The sequence below is a fragment of the Cydia strobilella genome, chromosome Z (assembly GCF_947568885.1).
Source record: "Cydia strobilella chromosome Z, ilCydStro3.1, whole genome shotgun sequence".
Taxonomy (NCBI): domain Eukaryota; kingdom Metazoa; phylum Arthropoda; class Insecta; order Lepidoptera; family Tortricidae; genus Cydia; species Cydia strobilella.
The window spans coordinates 45,688,563-45,706,731 of NC_086068.1; the positions used below are offsets into that span (position 1 = coordinate 45,688,563).

Consider the following 18,169-nt stretch of genomic DNA (forward strand, 5'->3'; position numbering starts at 1 on the left):
TTGACCCTCCAGGATCGCCGAGGGAATCATTCTCCATTTATAAAATTTTAGGTTCAGTAAGAATACCTACACAAATGGGAGAATAGCTCTAGCTACACCAGGAGCTAATCTGATAAATTTGAACCAAAAATTATCAAGGTGAAATCGAGATATAGAAAATATTTTTCGCTCGTTTTATGGATGGTATAGAAAGGATGCCAATCTCTTATGGCAGAATTGTTGCAAAAGTGACCGCTTTCAGCTTTAAATAATAGTTCCTAATTTCTCCGGTGGCGCTAAAAATAGTTGTGCTAGTTAGGCTCTGGGACATGAGTATACCACCACATGAAGTTATTAAACTACATAAAACTAGTACGTATATACAACCATGAAGCTGTACCCTAAACTGGAGCGAGCTGTCACTTTTTTTGCCATACTAAATTGAACCTTATCACCGAGCCAGAAAGGTGTTCGTACCAGACTAGAGAAAACGGTCCACATGAGATAGCAAAAGTGGGTCGCGGTGTCCCACTCGCACATGTTGCCAATGTTAAAAAAATACCATTTTGGTAGTATTTATATCAATAACTACTAAAATTAAATACCTTCTTATATTATTTAAGTGCTATATTCAGAGTGCGGTTCTGATATCTTTTACGTAATTTGTAAATAGTTATAATGTCAATATTATTAACTGATTTAACCAAGCATGTGCACAACAAAAAATACATGAATTTTAATATGGTAGACATTGTAGTAACTTTGAATATTAATTGGTATCCCCAACTTGATAAAGAAATTTTCAAAATACATGAATGGCGGCGCTCAAGATTTATTTGCGAAATAAAGTATAACATGGGTAAAAGATGTTGTGTGAAAGGTTGCAGAAGTGAAAGTTTTGTTGATTGTGGTATATCTTTTCACAGGTAAGCCTCAACTATTAAAGTTTACGATAAAAATACAAGAAAACATTGTCAAACTCATTAGGGTGACTATGATGTCGGCACGATGTGAATCGGCCTTACAGTTCTTATTACCTACGTACTTACTTAATGTAAAAATAAGTTTACCTAAATAAGTATATCTTTATTTCGGCATGTTTAATTATTTGGTTGATAGATAGATAGATAGATAAATGATTTATTTGTGCACGTAATGAGAGCTATATAATTGCCAAATTTTAAATCAAAAATCCTTAAATATTACAGACACATTTATACATAATATTCTATATAAGTTGAACACACATTTCCGTCAGTACACAAAGGCAGCAAATTAAAAAAAAATGGTGCAATTAACTACGATGACGCTTAAAGAATAGCTGAAGTGTGCAAAAGAGAAGCCATTACGTATATGAACATACCATGAGTGCGAAAGAGGCAGACTACAAATGAAAAAAACGTGACCATTTTTAGGGTTCCGTACCCAAAGGGTAAAAACGGGACCCTATCACTAAGACTCCGCTGTCCGTCTGTCTGTCATCAGTAACAGCTTTTATAACGACTAAATTAAGTAAGGTTTTGTGAAGCGTTTTACAGAGGAGAAAAAAACTATATCCATTCTCTCTGACTTCCTATGCATGAATAAAAAAAGATCTTGGCCAAACTATACATTCCAACTTATCCTAATATCCCACATACATATGACTTATGGTCACCCTAATTAGAAAGAGATGCAACCGCCCACTTTGACTTCTCATGTGGACACCTGGACACACTTTTTGGCCCGTGTACTCCATCCGGTGGGGCTAACGCGTATGAATTCGCCGCTAGGGGCGCTAGTGTAGATGGTGGTCTTTTCCATAGTTGCGGTATGCAAAATTGCGGGGAGTAAAAGCCAGATAAGAGAAAAAAAAATACTTTTTAATTATGTCAATAATTCAATATTGTCCAATGAGTAATGATCTAATCTCAAGTTTCGTAATTCGTATGATCTTGAGCAAACAATTCAAAGTTTTGAACAGTGTAATATCGAAAAACCCTTTTATAAATGCGTTGCTACCTCCGCATGAATATATAATCGTTTTTAGACATTGCTGTGTTAAAGCCCGCAAGTAACCTAAAAAATGAACCCCAAAAGCCCTGAGGCGAGAAATAGAGACGACAGGCCTTTTGATGGAATGATCATATCCGATTCTAATTGCCTTAACACATTAGACAGCCGGAGTTCCTGCCCTATTTGCGCCAAATCCCGAATGTATTTTTGCTACACATGTTTTGTTCTCGTATCACACCTTGAAGGGAAAGTGCCATTCTGCAAAGTAAGTGATTAAGAATGAGCCATTCTATTAATTATTATCAAAACTGGTGAGAAAGATAGTGGACTGATGGACTAAGGATCACTTGTATGGTCCCATAGTAGATTTTACATCATGATCTGTGTCTTAACTTAACCCTTAAATGCATGATTTTTTCTTTTTGCCGAAAATTAATATATGTGTTATGTAATTGTTTGCTGATTATGGGACAATGGTAAAAAAATTATAACATCGATTTTCACAGCGAAATCAGTGTTAGAAGTTGCATAGACTAAATCATATTTATGTAAATATATAATTATCAGTAAGATATATGAAAAATCTTACTACCATCAGAAATGTACACTATTTATGATATACCTATGATAAAGTTTTTAAATATAAAATAATTACAAACCCCGAAAAAACGTCCAAAATAACATACTAAAAATCATCAAATTCTGGATTTTTCCAAGTTTTCTGACATATCGTATTATACATACTGACACATCGACATATTAAAACAAATAATTTTTTTATGAAAAACTACTGCGTAAATTTAAGTAAAAAATCGGAAAACGCATTAGTACTATTGAAACAATATATAGGAACAAATAGATTTTATCTAATTATGGAAAAAAATCTGATGTTTTTTGTACATGTCATGTGTTATGCATTTTGTGCATTTAAGGGTTAATTCATTGCTACATGTCATTAAGTGACAACCAAAACTCACTAATTAAAGTTGTTGTCAATAGAACTTGCAAATAATGTAAACAAACCATTTTACCTTAATTACTTCGTAATCTCGCTCTTTAAAATGACAACCATGACCTTATCAACAGTATATATATTTTACGGAACGGAAGATTTTATGGAACGGAACGGTGTATACTTAAAATAAGAAAAATTTACAAGATCAGACATTCCATAATCCGAGAAAAAACTAAGCATATAGACGCACTAAGCCAGGCCCAGAAACAAAAATGGAGATGGGCTGACCATGTTGCCAGACTCCAAGACGAGAGGTGGACTTTTCACACAACAGCCTGGAAAGGTCCAGACGGAAAGAGGAAGAGAAGACGGCCATTGGCACGATGGTCGGACGACATAATTAAAACAGTGGGGGCCAACTGGATATGGGAGGCCCAAGACCGAAGAAAGTGGCAGATTCTGGAAGAGGCTTATACCTCTTAGGAGGGTTCTGGAGTGATCATTAGATATTAGACATTTAGAAAAATTTAGATTAAGTTTCAACCCAGAAATAAAAAGGCTTTTTTATTTATTTTATTTTATTTATATATTTTATTTATATAAATTTTTAGTTAAATAAAATGTTACTAAGATGGCATATAGTCAAGAAATTGGGACGGGTACCGCCGTGGCGAGGTGTCCTAGAGGTTCATGGCGTTAGCCGCGATAGCTAAAGACGCCGGTTCGAATCCGGCCTTCACCACTGGAGGGCTTCGTCACTTTTTCTTTAATATATGACAAATAAAAAAAATAAATAAATAAATAAATCATTTATTCAGACGAAATAAACCCTATCTTACATTAATTTCTTCTGCCAAACTGCATGACAGTTTGTTGGCAGAGGGGACTCCCTTAAAACAGGTGGGTAGTCTTGTCTAATTACATACTAAGTTAAACATAGCCTACTTAGGTACATCTTAGTGTTTACGGTAACTTCAATTTAACTTTGTCTAACAGTCTACATACATCTATTTACATACATCTATTACAGTTTCTAAAATCTGTCATATTTGTTTGCATTTTTTGCAAGTTCTATTGACAATGACTTTACTACTACAAGGTCATAGCCATAGTGAACCGTATTAGTACCAATTAATGGTTATTTTTGTTAAATGATTTTTTAATAATTAGTGAGTTGGGAAACATGGTCGCCCTAAATCTACTTGGCGTTGTTCTGTGGAGCAAGAGCTGGGTGTATTGGGGATGGGGTGGGAGGAAGTTACCCAAGCTGCCTAAGACCGTAGTCAATGGAAAAACAAGATTCGAGCCCTACACTACACCCCAGCAGGGGGTAACAAGAAATGAAGAAGAGAGAGTTTTGGTTGTCACCTGACGATGTATTCCTTTACTAGAATATACAAATTGAAACACATAGTTTACTTTTTGGTTTTGAAAAGTTAGGGCAATCACCAATACAACTATTGGAACATTATGGTATTAGAACTTTAGCCATTAAACTTCACATTTTAATTTTTATTCTGTTTACAGTTGCCACTAAAGGTAGATATAATTAAACACAAAAGAGAAATAGATGGTAAAAGTACAGCAGCCCATGCAGCAGTTCTAGCTCCCGAGGATGTCAATATTTATACATACCCCAATGTACCAAGGTATGAAAACGATGGCCGCACAGTGCTCTTGTATCCAAGTAGTGAAGCTATTTCTGTGAATGAGCTATTTATGGACAAACAGGATTCTCTGTCTTACTCTGAATATGTTCATTCTCAACTACCACATGGATACAATGTGGGTACATTAATGACACAAATATACCCAAACAACAGACAAAACTTTAAAACTATATACCACACAGAGAAACTACCTGTGGATCGTGTAGTTCTCATAGACAGCACATGGAACCAAAGTCGTGGGATCTATGGAGATGAAAGATTGCACAAGCTACCTAAAATAGTTCTACAGAAACGTGCCTCACAATTCTGGCGTCACCAGAAAGGAAGTCCTCGGTGGTACTTGTCCACTATTGAAGCCCTTCACCAACTTGTGCTTGAGCTGCATGTGTGTGCATGGGGCTGTAGTGAACATTACAAAAATAACCTGACTTTAGAATTGCCTGTTCATGGTTCAAAAGAAAATCATACCCAATGCATACCTTATGATGGTCAATATGATAATTTATTGTTCTTTTTCAAGTATATGTATGAAAAATTGCATACTTTGTATAAACATGAGGATTTATTAGCATATAAAAGACCAATGAAGTAGAAATAAATGCATTTATTGAGTAGTATTTATTTTATTTTTGAACACTATTAATCTTACAATGGCACCCCAACTTAAGGTGCAGTGCCGTTCAGCCTAGGGATGTTGCGGATCTCGATTTTTTGACATCCGCGGACGCGGATGCGGATGTCGAGATAAGGCATATAATCTCTTATGGCAGAATTGTTGCAAAAGTGACCGCTTTCAGCTTTAAATAATAGTTCCTAATCTCTCTGGTGGTGGCGCTAGTTAGGCTCTCTATAACATGAACCGTATGGCGTATAAGGCAACAAATAACCCGACCAAATTACGTAGGTTGTTTTTGGTAGTATTTCGGTGTATGGTGGCGCCGCCTAATTATTGTTTTTTGATGGACACTTTTCATACATAGAGATTGTTCCTTTATATAGTCTCCATGATAAGGCACATAAAAACGTCAAATATTACACTAGTTTTTTTTTTAAAGACGAAACCGTTAGTATTTGAACAAGAATATAGTATGGATGGTATAGAAAGGATCGCAATCTCTTATGGCAGAATTGTTGTAAAAGTGACCGCGTTAAGCTTTAAATAATAGTTCCTAATCTCTCCGGTGGCGCTAGTTAGGCTCTGGGACATGAGTATAACATGAACCATATAACGCAACAAATAACCCGACCAAATTACGTAGGTTGTTTTTGGTAGTATTTCGGTGTATGGTGGCGCCGCCTAATTACTGTTTTTTGATAGACACTTTTCACACATAGAGATTTGGCTCCTTTATACAGTCTCCATGGAATATAGGTGCCCCACAATCGCATTACTATAGATATTAGACGATAACGGGAAACCGTGTTAAGGTGACGTCCATTGAAAGAATTGCAATAATAATTTTTTAAAAATCCGTTCCTCAAATTTTGTCGTTTTTTTAAATGCGTATAATTTTTTTATGAAGCAATATATTAAAAAAGTAATGATGCCAAATTTTTTAGTTCACATATAGGTCCAATTAATCCAACTATGAACAAAATCCAGAACCTGACAGTTTTTTTGCTGCCCGCTTGACGTGAAATGCCCCAAATTTGTGGAAATGAAAATAGGAAGGGGTAGAAATTGATTTTTAGTGAACTCATATTGTTTATTTAAGACAAACTTTATTATATATATTTAATTTAACTTTCTAAACCTCCTTCCGACTCTTGTTCGCCTGGTACCGCTAAAGTAATACCTATACACAAAAAGGGGAGTGTTATTTACATGAACAATTACAGACCCATCTCCTTTATATCTGTCATAGACAAAGTCTTCGAAAAGTGTATAGCAGTAAGAATAGAAAAGTACATGAATGATCGAAACTATATAACCGATAATCAGTTCGGCTTTCGTAGACACAAGGACACAGGTTTAGCAATTACTGGGCTGGTTTCTGAGGTGATGGATAATCTTAATGATGGCATGAGGTGTGCTGGTATATTCTGTGACCTTAGTAAGGCGTTCGATTGTGTAGACCACGCAATATTATTACGAAAATTAGAATATTACGGTATGAGGGGATCTGTTCATTCGCTATTGTCTTCGTATTTGTGTAATCGTCGCCAATATGTTGAACTTAGGCATAATGATGATAATGGAAATGAAATTATCACAAATTCTAACGATAGCGTCATGAAATGTGGAGTTCCGCAGGGATCTGTTCTTGGGCCACTCTTGTTTATTATTTTCATCAACGATCTACCAGAAAGTTTATCGGGCGGAACTCCATACTTATATGCCGACGATACTAGTATAATATTCAGATCTCACTCATATAATTTACTACAGAAGTTGACAAAACGTAATTGGAATAACATATGTAATTGGTTTGATGCTAATGGTTTAAAGTTAAATTATGAAAAAAGTTTTTATATGATTTTCAGACGAGCCGTGAACTCTGATGATGTCATCCTGGATTTGCCCATAAATAAAACAGATTCTACACGTTTTTTAGGCATCGAGTTAGATACACATCTGAAATGGCATAATCACATAGACTATATCTCCAAAAAACTTGCAAAAGCCTGTTACTCATTAAAAACTATGGCAAAAGTCGTTGATGTAAATACACTTAAAATGATTTATTTTTCATACGTAGAAAGTCTAATCAAATATGCTATTGATGTATGGGGAAATAGTACTAGTGTAAACAAAATACTACTAATACAAAAAAAAATGCATTAGAATTATAGAAAAACGTTTTCCTATTACACATAGACATCTATTCACGAAGCATGGTATAAATACCGTCATTGGTATGTACATTTATCAGGTTGCCAGACATATTTACAGAAATAAAAGCTCATACAAATTGGTAAACCAAACTCAAAGTTACTCGTTAAGACGAAATCTCCATCTAGCACTACCACGGTCGAATTTTGTTCAGTTCAAAAAAAGCATCAATTATTCAGCATTAAAAGTATTTAACCATCTACCAGATGAAATTAAAGAGTCTGAAGACCTGAGAATATTCTCCAAGAGTCTTAAAAGCTATTTGGCTACGAGGCCTTTCTACAGTCTCGATGAGTATTTTGGTAAATTGTATGACTAAATAGTGCTTTTGACATTTTATAAAATATGTTTATATAGTTATTAAATAGCTTTACTTTATTATTACTTCATCTGTTTTTAAGTGTATATTTATCATTTATTGTGTATAATCTAATTATCAATATTATTAAATGTGACATCTTTACGTTAGTTAGGACATTGATCAGCCTTTTGTACATTTATGTTATTCAGAATTTAATTTTGAATGTTATGCATGATTTAGGCTAAGTTATTTTATTGTATACAATTTTGCATGATACTTATATCTTAAGAAAGCAAATAAAGAACTGAACTGAACCTTGTATTGCGTTCGAGTCCGCTTGGTCGGCGCGGCGCCGTGCGTCCCCGAGTCGATAAGGCCAACTGTGAATTACTTATATACTCCGGTATCAAAACCATTATAAAACTGCTAAAACTAAAAAAAAAACATAATTAAATGAAAATGACACATTTTGACCCTTTGTAACTTAAGTCTTCCTGCCCTTCCCATCAGAATCACTATGAAGCTTCATCTTTAGTGTGGTAGCCGCCGTAGCCGCGGTGACTGTTTGGCACGTAAATGTAAGCGTCCCGGTCCCAGATACCAGGAAGACAAGTTACACAAGGTTTGCACAAGGTCGAATGTCGAAACAGGCCGGCTACCGCAAAGATCGTAAATTTAGAATTTTCTATCTCCATCCCTTTCTAAGTGAGTTAACAATAGAGTATATACCGGGGGGGGGGGACACTAGGAATATAGTTAACGTCATTAAAAATGGAGGATGATTGCGTAGAACAATGGCGTAAAGAAGACTTCCGATTTTGCAAACTACGTCACCAGATGTCACTATAAAGTTGATACAATTTAAAGGCATGAATACAACATTAAAAAGTTTTACATAAATACAACATTATAAAGTTTACATATACCTCGTACATAAAGACCTTTCTTTATTCATAATGTTGTTACCTAGCAACCGTTATTTATATATACTGTCAGAAAAAATATATATCGTAAACAGAGATATTATTGATATGAATAGGAGTGAATAGGAAAGTCGCACTTTCCTCACTCCAGGGAGTGAAACAATGTATCTTTTTAATTTAGTGAAGGCCATGAACTTCATACTTTTATTACATTTTTTTTATGGTATGGTATGGTTTGGTTTGGTATGATATGGTATGGTATAGTATGGTCTGGTATGGTATGGTATGGTTTGGTCTGGTATGGTATGGTTTGGTTTGGTATGATATGGTATGGTATGGTATAGTATGGTCTGGTATGGTATGGTATGGTATGGTTTAGGTATGGTATGGTCTGGTATGGTATGGTACATATTATAATACTTTTTTTTCTGTTTATTCTGTGTAATTCGAAATACATTTTAACCTTTAATGTGTTCTCACTACTGAGGTGAAAAATTATGTGTGCAACACGAGAGCAAAGTTATTTTACATCTCGTGTTTTTGAGTCCCTCGCTACGCTCTAAGGTGGAAACCTTAGAATCACTCGCTTCGCTCGTGATTCAATTATAGAATCTTTCGCTTTCTCGGGACTCAAAATAAACAGTCGCAAGAAAAACCAACCAACTTTCCTCTCTTGTTGCACAAACAACTATTACTATAATATCTTTAAAGTGAATAGCAGAGTAGAGTAAAATCGGAGCAAACAAGCAAGCAGCATAAAACACGAGCAAAATTCAAATAGGGTAATTAGAAACCCAATAGTTCTAATGTTACAAAACCTGGAGGTTTACATTTTTAACGGTGCTCAAGGCAATGCCGGGAGGGCTAGATATCCTCGAAGGTAAGAAGAAAATACCATCCGGGGCGCTCATTGCAATCAGCGATGAAAAGGCTAGCTATAATAAAGACCTTTAAAATTACCTATTTTAATTTTGTTTACGACAAACTTGTCCGATGACACTGCAAAAATTTGTGCAATTTGATTCCGCTAAGTAAGACGAGCTAGAGTGCATCGTACGTAGACAAAACATACGACCTATGCGTGAAATTCATTAGCTACAACTGCTACAAGAAGGACCCGAATCACGACATCTAACATTACATGTGTTTATTTTAAATAATATTTGGAGCAAACTGTGTACGGAGCTACAGAGCGTGACGTGGCGATATAATTACCCGAAGTTCCCCTAATGTGACAATTATTATTCCAAGAAAATGGATTAGTCGGAAGCTGTAAGCGGTGGACAGGGGGGTGTCACTGCGCAGTTTAGGTATATTTGGCCGGCGCACCGCCCGGGCAGGTGTATAGCAGTGGGCTGCCGCTCGCGCTAAATTGAAAATACGCAATGGCTTCGAAACCTAAATCGCGATCTAATCTGTATAAAAGATAATGTTCTGTTTACGGATGTCTGAATAAACGGAAGAACAAGGAAGTAGGAAAAACATTTTTTTTTAATTCCGGACTATATTGACTGACATATTTTCAAAGGAATAAGTACTTCTGTGGCATACCTACTTCCGTGAGAATCAGACATACTATCTCCGGCTAAAAATTTTATGTTTACGTTTGTAATTCCTACATATTTATCTTTAAAATAATAAATCAGTAGGTATAGGTACAAAAACTTGTCAAGTGACAATCCCGTGCCGACACTCGCAGCTCGGTCATAAAACTGCGGCGCGCAAAGAAGATTCACGGTTCGTGCGCAGTTATAAGTTTCAATTTTGCTTGCAGGAGGCGAGTGTAGGTATAATTTTGTAAGGCCAATGAGGGCATTTCCGTCAGCGGGGCATTTCCGTCAAACGGCGTTTGCGGCTAAACAAACAACAGTGTACACACTTACTGACTCGATCGGTAAAGCAGCGAGAAAATTTTATACCCGCAGTCAAAAACAGATGGCGCTGTCTAGCCAGTGAATGGAAAAAAAACCGCTTTCAAAGTTGAGTTGCGCTCCGAGCTCGAACGCGAGTGTAGTATGCTGCTGTGTTTCGTGACGGTGTGATGAGAAAATGTAAGTTACGTCTTAGTAAGTAGGTTTATTATATAGTTCGATATGCATGCTTGCTGGTAGTTTTATCAATTTTCAATTACAAGCTGTTTGTGAGAAACTATGGGTGGTTGAATATTAGTATTAACAAAATGATCGAGCAGACAAATCCGTCAATTGCGAAACGGGCAAAATCGTCATGTGCCGGAATTTCTATGAAATGGTCATATATTGCCAACCTTTATGATTTGACTTAAACATAAATAATAAATATGAAAATAAATAACGAGTTTAAGTCTCGATTTAATGTTAATTTAGAGGAACATAGTTGGGTGAGTAAAAGCCACCGTTGTCGGGTTAACTTAAAACTGATTTATTACAACAATAATCAACTGTTTTTATACATCCTAATCTACGGCGGTACAGACCTTATCTTAACTAAATCAGCGCGTGCTCAAACCTATACTAAGTTATCGACACGCGCCGATAATATTTTGCTGACCGCCATAGTTAATATCGTCGGCTAAAGTCGCAAACCTCGTAACTTCAACCTGACCAAATTTTACAGGAGGCACAAAAAACTTCATTACCGATTTTTCTTTATGAAGACGCTCAGTTTTTTTTTACAAAATGTCAACTCAAATGAAGCCGTCAGATTTATTTAAACTTTATAGCACAGAATACAAAAATAATGTACAAATGATTGTTCACATTTATTCAATAAAAATGTAATCTGAACCCAGAAAATATGGAATACGAGTTTTTCTTAAGGAAATTGTAAAACTATTGTTTGGACAAAATGGGAGTCAGGAGATTTGCCTAAAATAATTGATGAAAATCTTTTAATCCGAACAAGTTAGGTATTGTAGATTTGTAAAAAATAATTCAAATTTATGGGTTTGCTTAACACAGCTATTTTCATGCATGTCTACATACACATCTGGTATGACTGTATACATATTAGCATGTGTTGATTAGTCTATATATACGATTTCAATATTAAAATTGTTGATTTTTTACTCTGTATTTTTATTTGAACATAATTAATTTTGATCGATAAAGGTAAAATAGCAGCATGTAGGTATACCATCAAAGTACCATCACGCTCTGCGATTGTTGAGCAATTTAGGGTCTTAGCTAAATTGGTCGTTCAATACATACGCTATGAAATGTTCAATTTAGCTAGAACCCTAACAGACTGTACATGTAACTGTACTGTCCCAGACTCCGTTAAGAACAGACGTGTACATAATTTATTCCTTAAAATAATTAAATTTCAAAACTCAATATCAGTCTTGCATAATTGCAATACTTTCGGTTGCACTTGTAATATTTTTTTAACATCGCGCGCCGACGTAATCGTCACGGCCGCGGCCCCGCACCACACCACGACGGAAAGAGAGGTACCTCATAATTTGCCTCTTACTCGCACCTGCCAGCCGGCCCTGCATTCCGGCTGCGCCCGACCACTGCCGACCATCCGCTGCTACGTGCTACGAAAGGTGCTACGCCGTAGGCGAGCAACGGAAGAGACCTAGCCAGCGCTACGAGTCATGCGAGGTAATATGGCACTTAAACGCACTCCGCTAAATACTCCAACGGGGAAGGATCCCGTACCCGAGAGCACAGATGCATCGGCCTCGAGCGTGGCCGGCGCGGAGCGCGTGCCGCCGCTCCCGGCGTCATATCTGCAGCATACAGGTTCGGACTCAGCGCTAGATAACATTATGACGAGAAACAATCGCAAATACGTCAGCGAGGAGGCCAGTGCAATGAGTTCGTTTATGGCAGACATGAAGAAAATGTTTACAGAATTTTCAGAAAAACAGGACAATAAATTGACATCCATTCAAAAATCAGTTGACAGCATTCGGGAAGAAAATGCTAGAATATCCCAGTCCATCGATTTCCTGAGTACAAAGTACGACGACATGCGTGAGGAGCTCGATAAATTGAAAACAGAACGCAATGAAACACAAAAATATATTGCATCACTCGAAAACAGATTAGATCAGCAGGAAAAATGATCCCGATCGAATGAAATCGAAATTCGCAATGTGCCGAAGAGTACTCTGAGTGAATCGAAAACTGACCTGCACACCACAGTACAAAAAATTTGTTCTACGATCGGCGCGAATATCGACATGGCAGATATAAAAGATCTGCACCGCATAAACACCAAAACTGAAGGCAATAAACCTATAATGGAGGTACCTCCACCTTACAGAAAACCGCAGCCAAATAACACTAGACCCTACTAATAGTGTTGTGTTCCTGCCGGTGAGTAAGGTTGCCAGAGCTCGGGGGAGAGGAGTGTTAGGGTCGGCAACGCGCATGTAACTCCTCTGGAGTTGCAGGCGTACATAGGCTACGGAGACTGCTTAACATCAGGCGGGCCGTATGCTTGTTTGCCACCGACGTAATATTAAAAAAAAAAAGTTGACAATTTCCAGCAAAAAAGAGTGTGTTATGTCTGCCTACAAGAATTTCAATAAACAGCACCCCACTAAGCAAATAAATACTAAGCTCGCTAATATAAACGAACAGGAGAATCGCATTTACATCTCTGATTCCCTCACTTTTAAATCAAGGAAGCTGTTTCGCCAAGCAAGAGACTTCGCCACTGAATACCATTTCTGCTTCTGCTAGACCGCGCGTGGAGTGGTCTACCTACGGCGTGATGAAGGCTCACCCGCACATCGAATAACAGCTGAAACCGACCTTGCTACACTCAAAACTGCTACTAAGTGACTAGGAACTGCTACTTGTATTGTAAGTGCTAAAACTAATTATAATTACGAATTAGTATTATTATTTAAGGATACAAAAAAATTATATATGTTAAGATATTTACACAATCAGGCTACAAAATGGCAATTAACTCCACCTACACACAAAAATATTCAAATTACACAAATCTACAGCTCGCGCAAACAATCTACAAAAACAAACCTGCACCTCTCATACATCTCAGTCTTACACTGTTACTTAAACCCAAAAGCACTAACTACTAAAGTTTCTATACTGATCAAGGATTTTGCTCCAGTTCTACCCAGATATAATATTCGATAGTCAAACAACATTAAACAATTTACAGGGTGATATAGATAAACACGGCAGTCCTAATTGTTACAAACTAAGGGAGCCTGCAGACTATTCACAATTTGGCAATTTTAATAATTTTACTACGTAGTTTAAACTGCAATTTAGATAAATTTTTGGTGTTCGTATCGTGTTTTGATATTGCGGTTGACGTTCTGGTACTTACTGAATGCTGGATCAGTGACTCCCGTGCGCCACCTAATATTACTGACTACAACCTACACTACACCAAAATTCAACTTAACAAAAACGATGGTGTCGTAGTCTATGTGAACAGCAAACATAGTGCGCATTCACAAGAACCCGCGGTTAAAGATGGTAACTGCTTGGTGATAGAGGTTAATAAAACGTACACACTAGTCTGCTCCTATCGACCACCTTGCTATTGCAATCCAGATGCATACCTGAACTCCCTCGATTCAATCTTGCATAATATACACACACCAAACGTAATATTTGTGGGGGATATAAACATAAATATTTTACCAGGACAGATTACGAGCCAGGGTGCGAACTACCTTACACTAATGCTGTATTATGGTCTCCTGCAGGGGGTTGATAAGCCAACAGCGGGCCCTAACTCTTGTATTGACCATTGCATGGTAAAGTGTAATAATACTTGGTCCACATATATATTTGATCACCTTACCGACCACTGCCCTGTTTTACTAACCGTCTCTGACGGAGCTTGCACCAATGCTTCGAGGTCTTACCGTAAAATTAAATATAATTATAAAGCCATTAGTGAAACACTTGCTCTTGAAACTTGGACTCAGTACTACAACGTGTCTAATGCTAACCTGGCCGCTGAATTATTAGTGAACAAAATAAAATCAGCTATTGATGTAAACTCCTGTGCACAAACCATACCCAAAAAGAGGATACCATTAAAGCCGTGGATAACTGAAAGTGTAGTTCGATCCATACGTAAAAGAAATAAATTGCAACGTAACTTAACTCGAGCACCTGACGATTCCAGGTTAAGAAACGAATACTGTAAATATAGGAATATATGTAACAAATTGATAAAATCGCTGAAAAAGGAATATTACGAGTCTCAATTACAAAAATATGATGGTGATATAAAAAATACCTGGAAAGTTATCAAAGATGTATGTAATCTAAGCACAAACACAAATCACGCCGAAGAATTATTAGAAATAGATCAAAATGTAACTGAATCCTAAAACAAAGTTAATAAATATTTCACATCAATCGGCAAAATACTCGCTGACGCTACGCTAAATAATCTCAACACCACAGACGCTCTACTGGCATCTAAAAGCTTAGATGATAGTTCCGCAAGTTCTAACTCCTTCTTTCTCTTTCCCACAGATAGTGCGGAAATTTCTGCCACTATTCTATCACTAAAGTCTGGTAGTGCTCCTGGTGAGGATGGCATTACCTCAGATATGCTCAAAATACTTAGGCTGTCCATACTAGAACCAATAACTTATCTATGTAATCTTTGTTTTTCAACGGGAGTATTTCCAGATCTATTTAAGCGAGCCAAAGTTACACCAGTATTCAAGAGTGGGAGCAAAAATCTTCCTAGTAACTACAGACCCATAGCATTAATATCAACAATATCTAAAATAATTGAGAAACTCGTAAATAAACGTCTCAAGAGCTTTTTGGAGAGAAACTCCCTTCTAGGCAGCAACCAGTATGGGTTTCGAGCAAAAACCTCGACTGAAGATGCCGTACTCCATCTTTCTACCGCTATTACGGAACATTTAGATAATGGAAAAAAATGCCTGGGGGTGTTTCTCGATTTACAGAAGGCGTTTGATACGGTATCAATCCCAATTTTGTTAGCACGATTAAAGAATATAGGTATAAGGGGTCTTGCACTTGAATTCTTCACAGACTATCTAACAGGGAGAATGCAATGTACATGCATCAACAGAATTAGTAGTGAATGGATTCCTATCGAGTACGGCGTCCCTCAGGGCAGTACCCTGGCTCCAACTCTTTTTCTTATTTACGTGAACGGCCTGTGTAAAAATAACATAGTAGGTTGCGAAACGCTCATGTTTGCAGACGACACAGTGCTATTATTCCACGGTAAGAGTTGGGGAGGAGTATGTGCGCTTGCAGAAAATGGCCTTAGGCTAGTCACCTCTTGGTTGAAAGATTCTCTGCTCTCACTCAATATAACCAAAACAAATTACATTTGTTTTAGTAAAACAGCAGCCACTAAACCAGGGAAAGATTTTAAAGTGACTATACACACTTACCCATGCAACAGAAATATCTCCACGGACTGTAATTGTGCCCTACTGAAACAGACTGATCATCTCAAATACTTAGGAGTACAGATCGATGCACATCTTAAATGGAATCATCACATTACTGTCGTTGCTTCTAGAGTTCGGAAACTCATATATGCTTTCAGAAATCTAAGAAGCGTGGCAAACAAACAATTGTTAATTAAAACATATAAAGCACTAGGAGAATGCATTGTGAATTACTGTATTTGCTCTTGGGGTGGTGCTGCTAAGACTCACATGATTGAGGCAGAAAGAGCCCAGCGAGCTCTCTTAAAGGTCATGCTATCCCACTACCGAATTATATAACATGACTATGGTTCCCACAGTTCGCAAATTATACATCATGCAATGCCTAAAAAGATATCACCACAAAGTAGCCCCAACGCTATCGACATGCCACAAGCGTATTGAGCGCTGTCCTATTCCGAAATGCAAAACTAAATTTGCCAGAAGAAACATCAATTATAGCGCCCCATTAATATGCTTTTAAAAAGACTGCCAGGGATTATTTGGATGTTAGGATTAGTACACACACACAACACACACACACACACACTCTCACACACACACACACACACACACACACACACACACACACACACACACACACACAAATGCATGCAAGTTTTTGAATAGCCTTCCCGCTATATTATTGTTTGTACCTAAATTATATATTAAATATTTTATGTTACAAGTTAAGTCTAATGGTTCTTTATAATTCTAACTGATTATATAATACGGGCAAACACTGGGGCTGCAACACAGTGTAAACTAACGCAGTCTCCAGGGCTCCAACTGCATATGTACCATGTATGTTTTGATCAATAAAGATTTATTTATTATTATTATTATTTATTATATGTAGAGAGGAGATAGGAATGAGGGCTACGGCTTATTAATTTGTCGCTTGAGGCGCTGGTGTAGCGTGAGGTCTCCGAAATGTCAATTGTCATTGTTTCTGGGAGGGTCACGCACGTTTATTACAATTATCATTATTTTGTGAACTTTTTATAATATACCGGATTATATCGTAAATATGAGTTACGAGTCAACAATCATGTCAGTAAGCGGAAAAAGAAGTGTAAAACTAAGCAGGTCGAAGGAGAAAGTTATTAAGATAGGTGTTATTGTATGTGTTAAATATGTTTTTTTTTATTGATTTTTTTGATGATTTGTAAGTAATTAAAAATATTGTCGACTTGGACACTGTACTTCAGACCTTACTCAACAGTGGCGCTAACTGGTGAGCACAAAAACAGTAGTTATTAAAAACATGTCAGTTGACAGATTTTCCCTAGGGTTTGGGAATCTGTTTTAAAAGGTTTACTACTCCTGATCGTAAAAATAGGCCGGAATTGTCCCAAAAAAATATACTTTGTAATAAAATCGAAAATAAAGCTTATATTGAGTTCGCTAAGGTTTAGTTTCGATTAAGAGTATAGCGGTATTTGTTCACTTGACGGATATGTTTGTAATACGTCACGATACAAGAAAAATCGTTGGTTGACGGAATAGCCCCAAATCGTAGGGAAAATCCGTCAACTGACAAGTTTTAAGTAAAAAAACATATTTAAATACCCAACGTTACTAGCATTCTAATATGAGTACCTTCATATAGTTAAAGAAATGCTTAGGGCCTGTTTCACAATGTCCAACTAAAGTATTGGATAGCTAATTAACAAATAAATTAACTGCCAGATAAAATTTCCTACAAAAAAAGCACTTTATCCAGCAGATAAAGCTTATTTGGAGATTGTCCAACGATGACTTTATTCGTCAGATAAGTGGCAAGTAGCTTATTCAGGACTTTACTTGGACATTGTGAAACAGGCCCTTAATCTATTACAGTGATCAGGTTTATTAAAAAGTAAACATCATCATAGTTATGACCGGCCAAAGTGAACTAATGAAAAAGTATGACGGAAATGCCCTCATTGACCTTACCTAAATCTGGCTTTTGTGAAGGAGTGAATTTTCTGTACGGTAGTACTATTAGTTATTCTGTGCGGTGGATTCAACTTACTTGGTACTTACATATACACCTGCTCTTATTAGGTACTATCTTTGTATACCAAATTGAAAACAATAAAAATACTTACTTTACTATTATG

At 36.8% G+C, this 18,169-nt stretch overlaps 1 protein-coding gene across 1 annotated transcript; it reads left to right on the forward strand.

Moving 5' to 3' along the window:
• The first annotated feature begins 1,783 nt into the window (after positions 1-1,783).
• LOC134754010 (tRNA-uridine aminocarboxypropyltransferase 1) lies at positions 1,784-5,208 on the forward strand. Its single transcript, XM_063690067.1, has 2 exons — positions 1,784-2,239; positions 4,457-5,208. The coding sequence occupies exons 1-2, from the start codon at positions 2,045-2,047 to the stop codon at positions 5,189-5,191; spliced, it is 930 nt and encodes a 309-aa protein (XP_063546137.1). The 5' UTR covers positions 1,784-2,044; the 3' UTR covers positions 5,192-5,208.
• The last annotated feature ends 12,961 nt before the right edge of the window (positions 5,209-18,169 follow it).

What these genes read in the sequence shown, in the direction of transcription:
- LOC134754010 (XM_063690067.1), top strand. Translation starts at nt 2,045, where the DNA reads ATGAACCCCAAAAGCCCTGAGGCGAGAAATAGAGACGACAGGCCTTTT. An exon ending in GGAAAGTGCCATTCTGCAAA is followed by an intron (nt 2,240 to 4,456) that starts GTAAGTGATTAA and finishes TTCTGTTTACAG; the next exon opens with TTGCCACTAAAGGTAGATAT.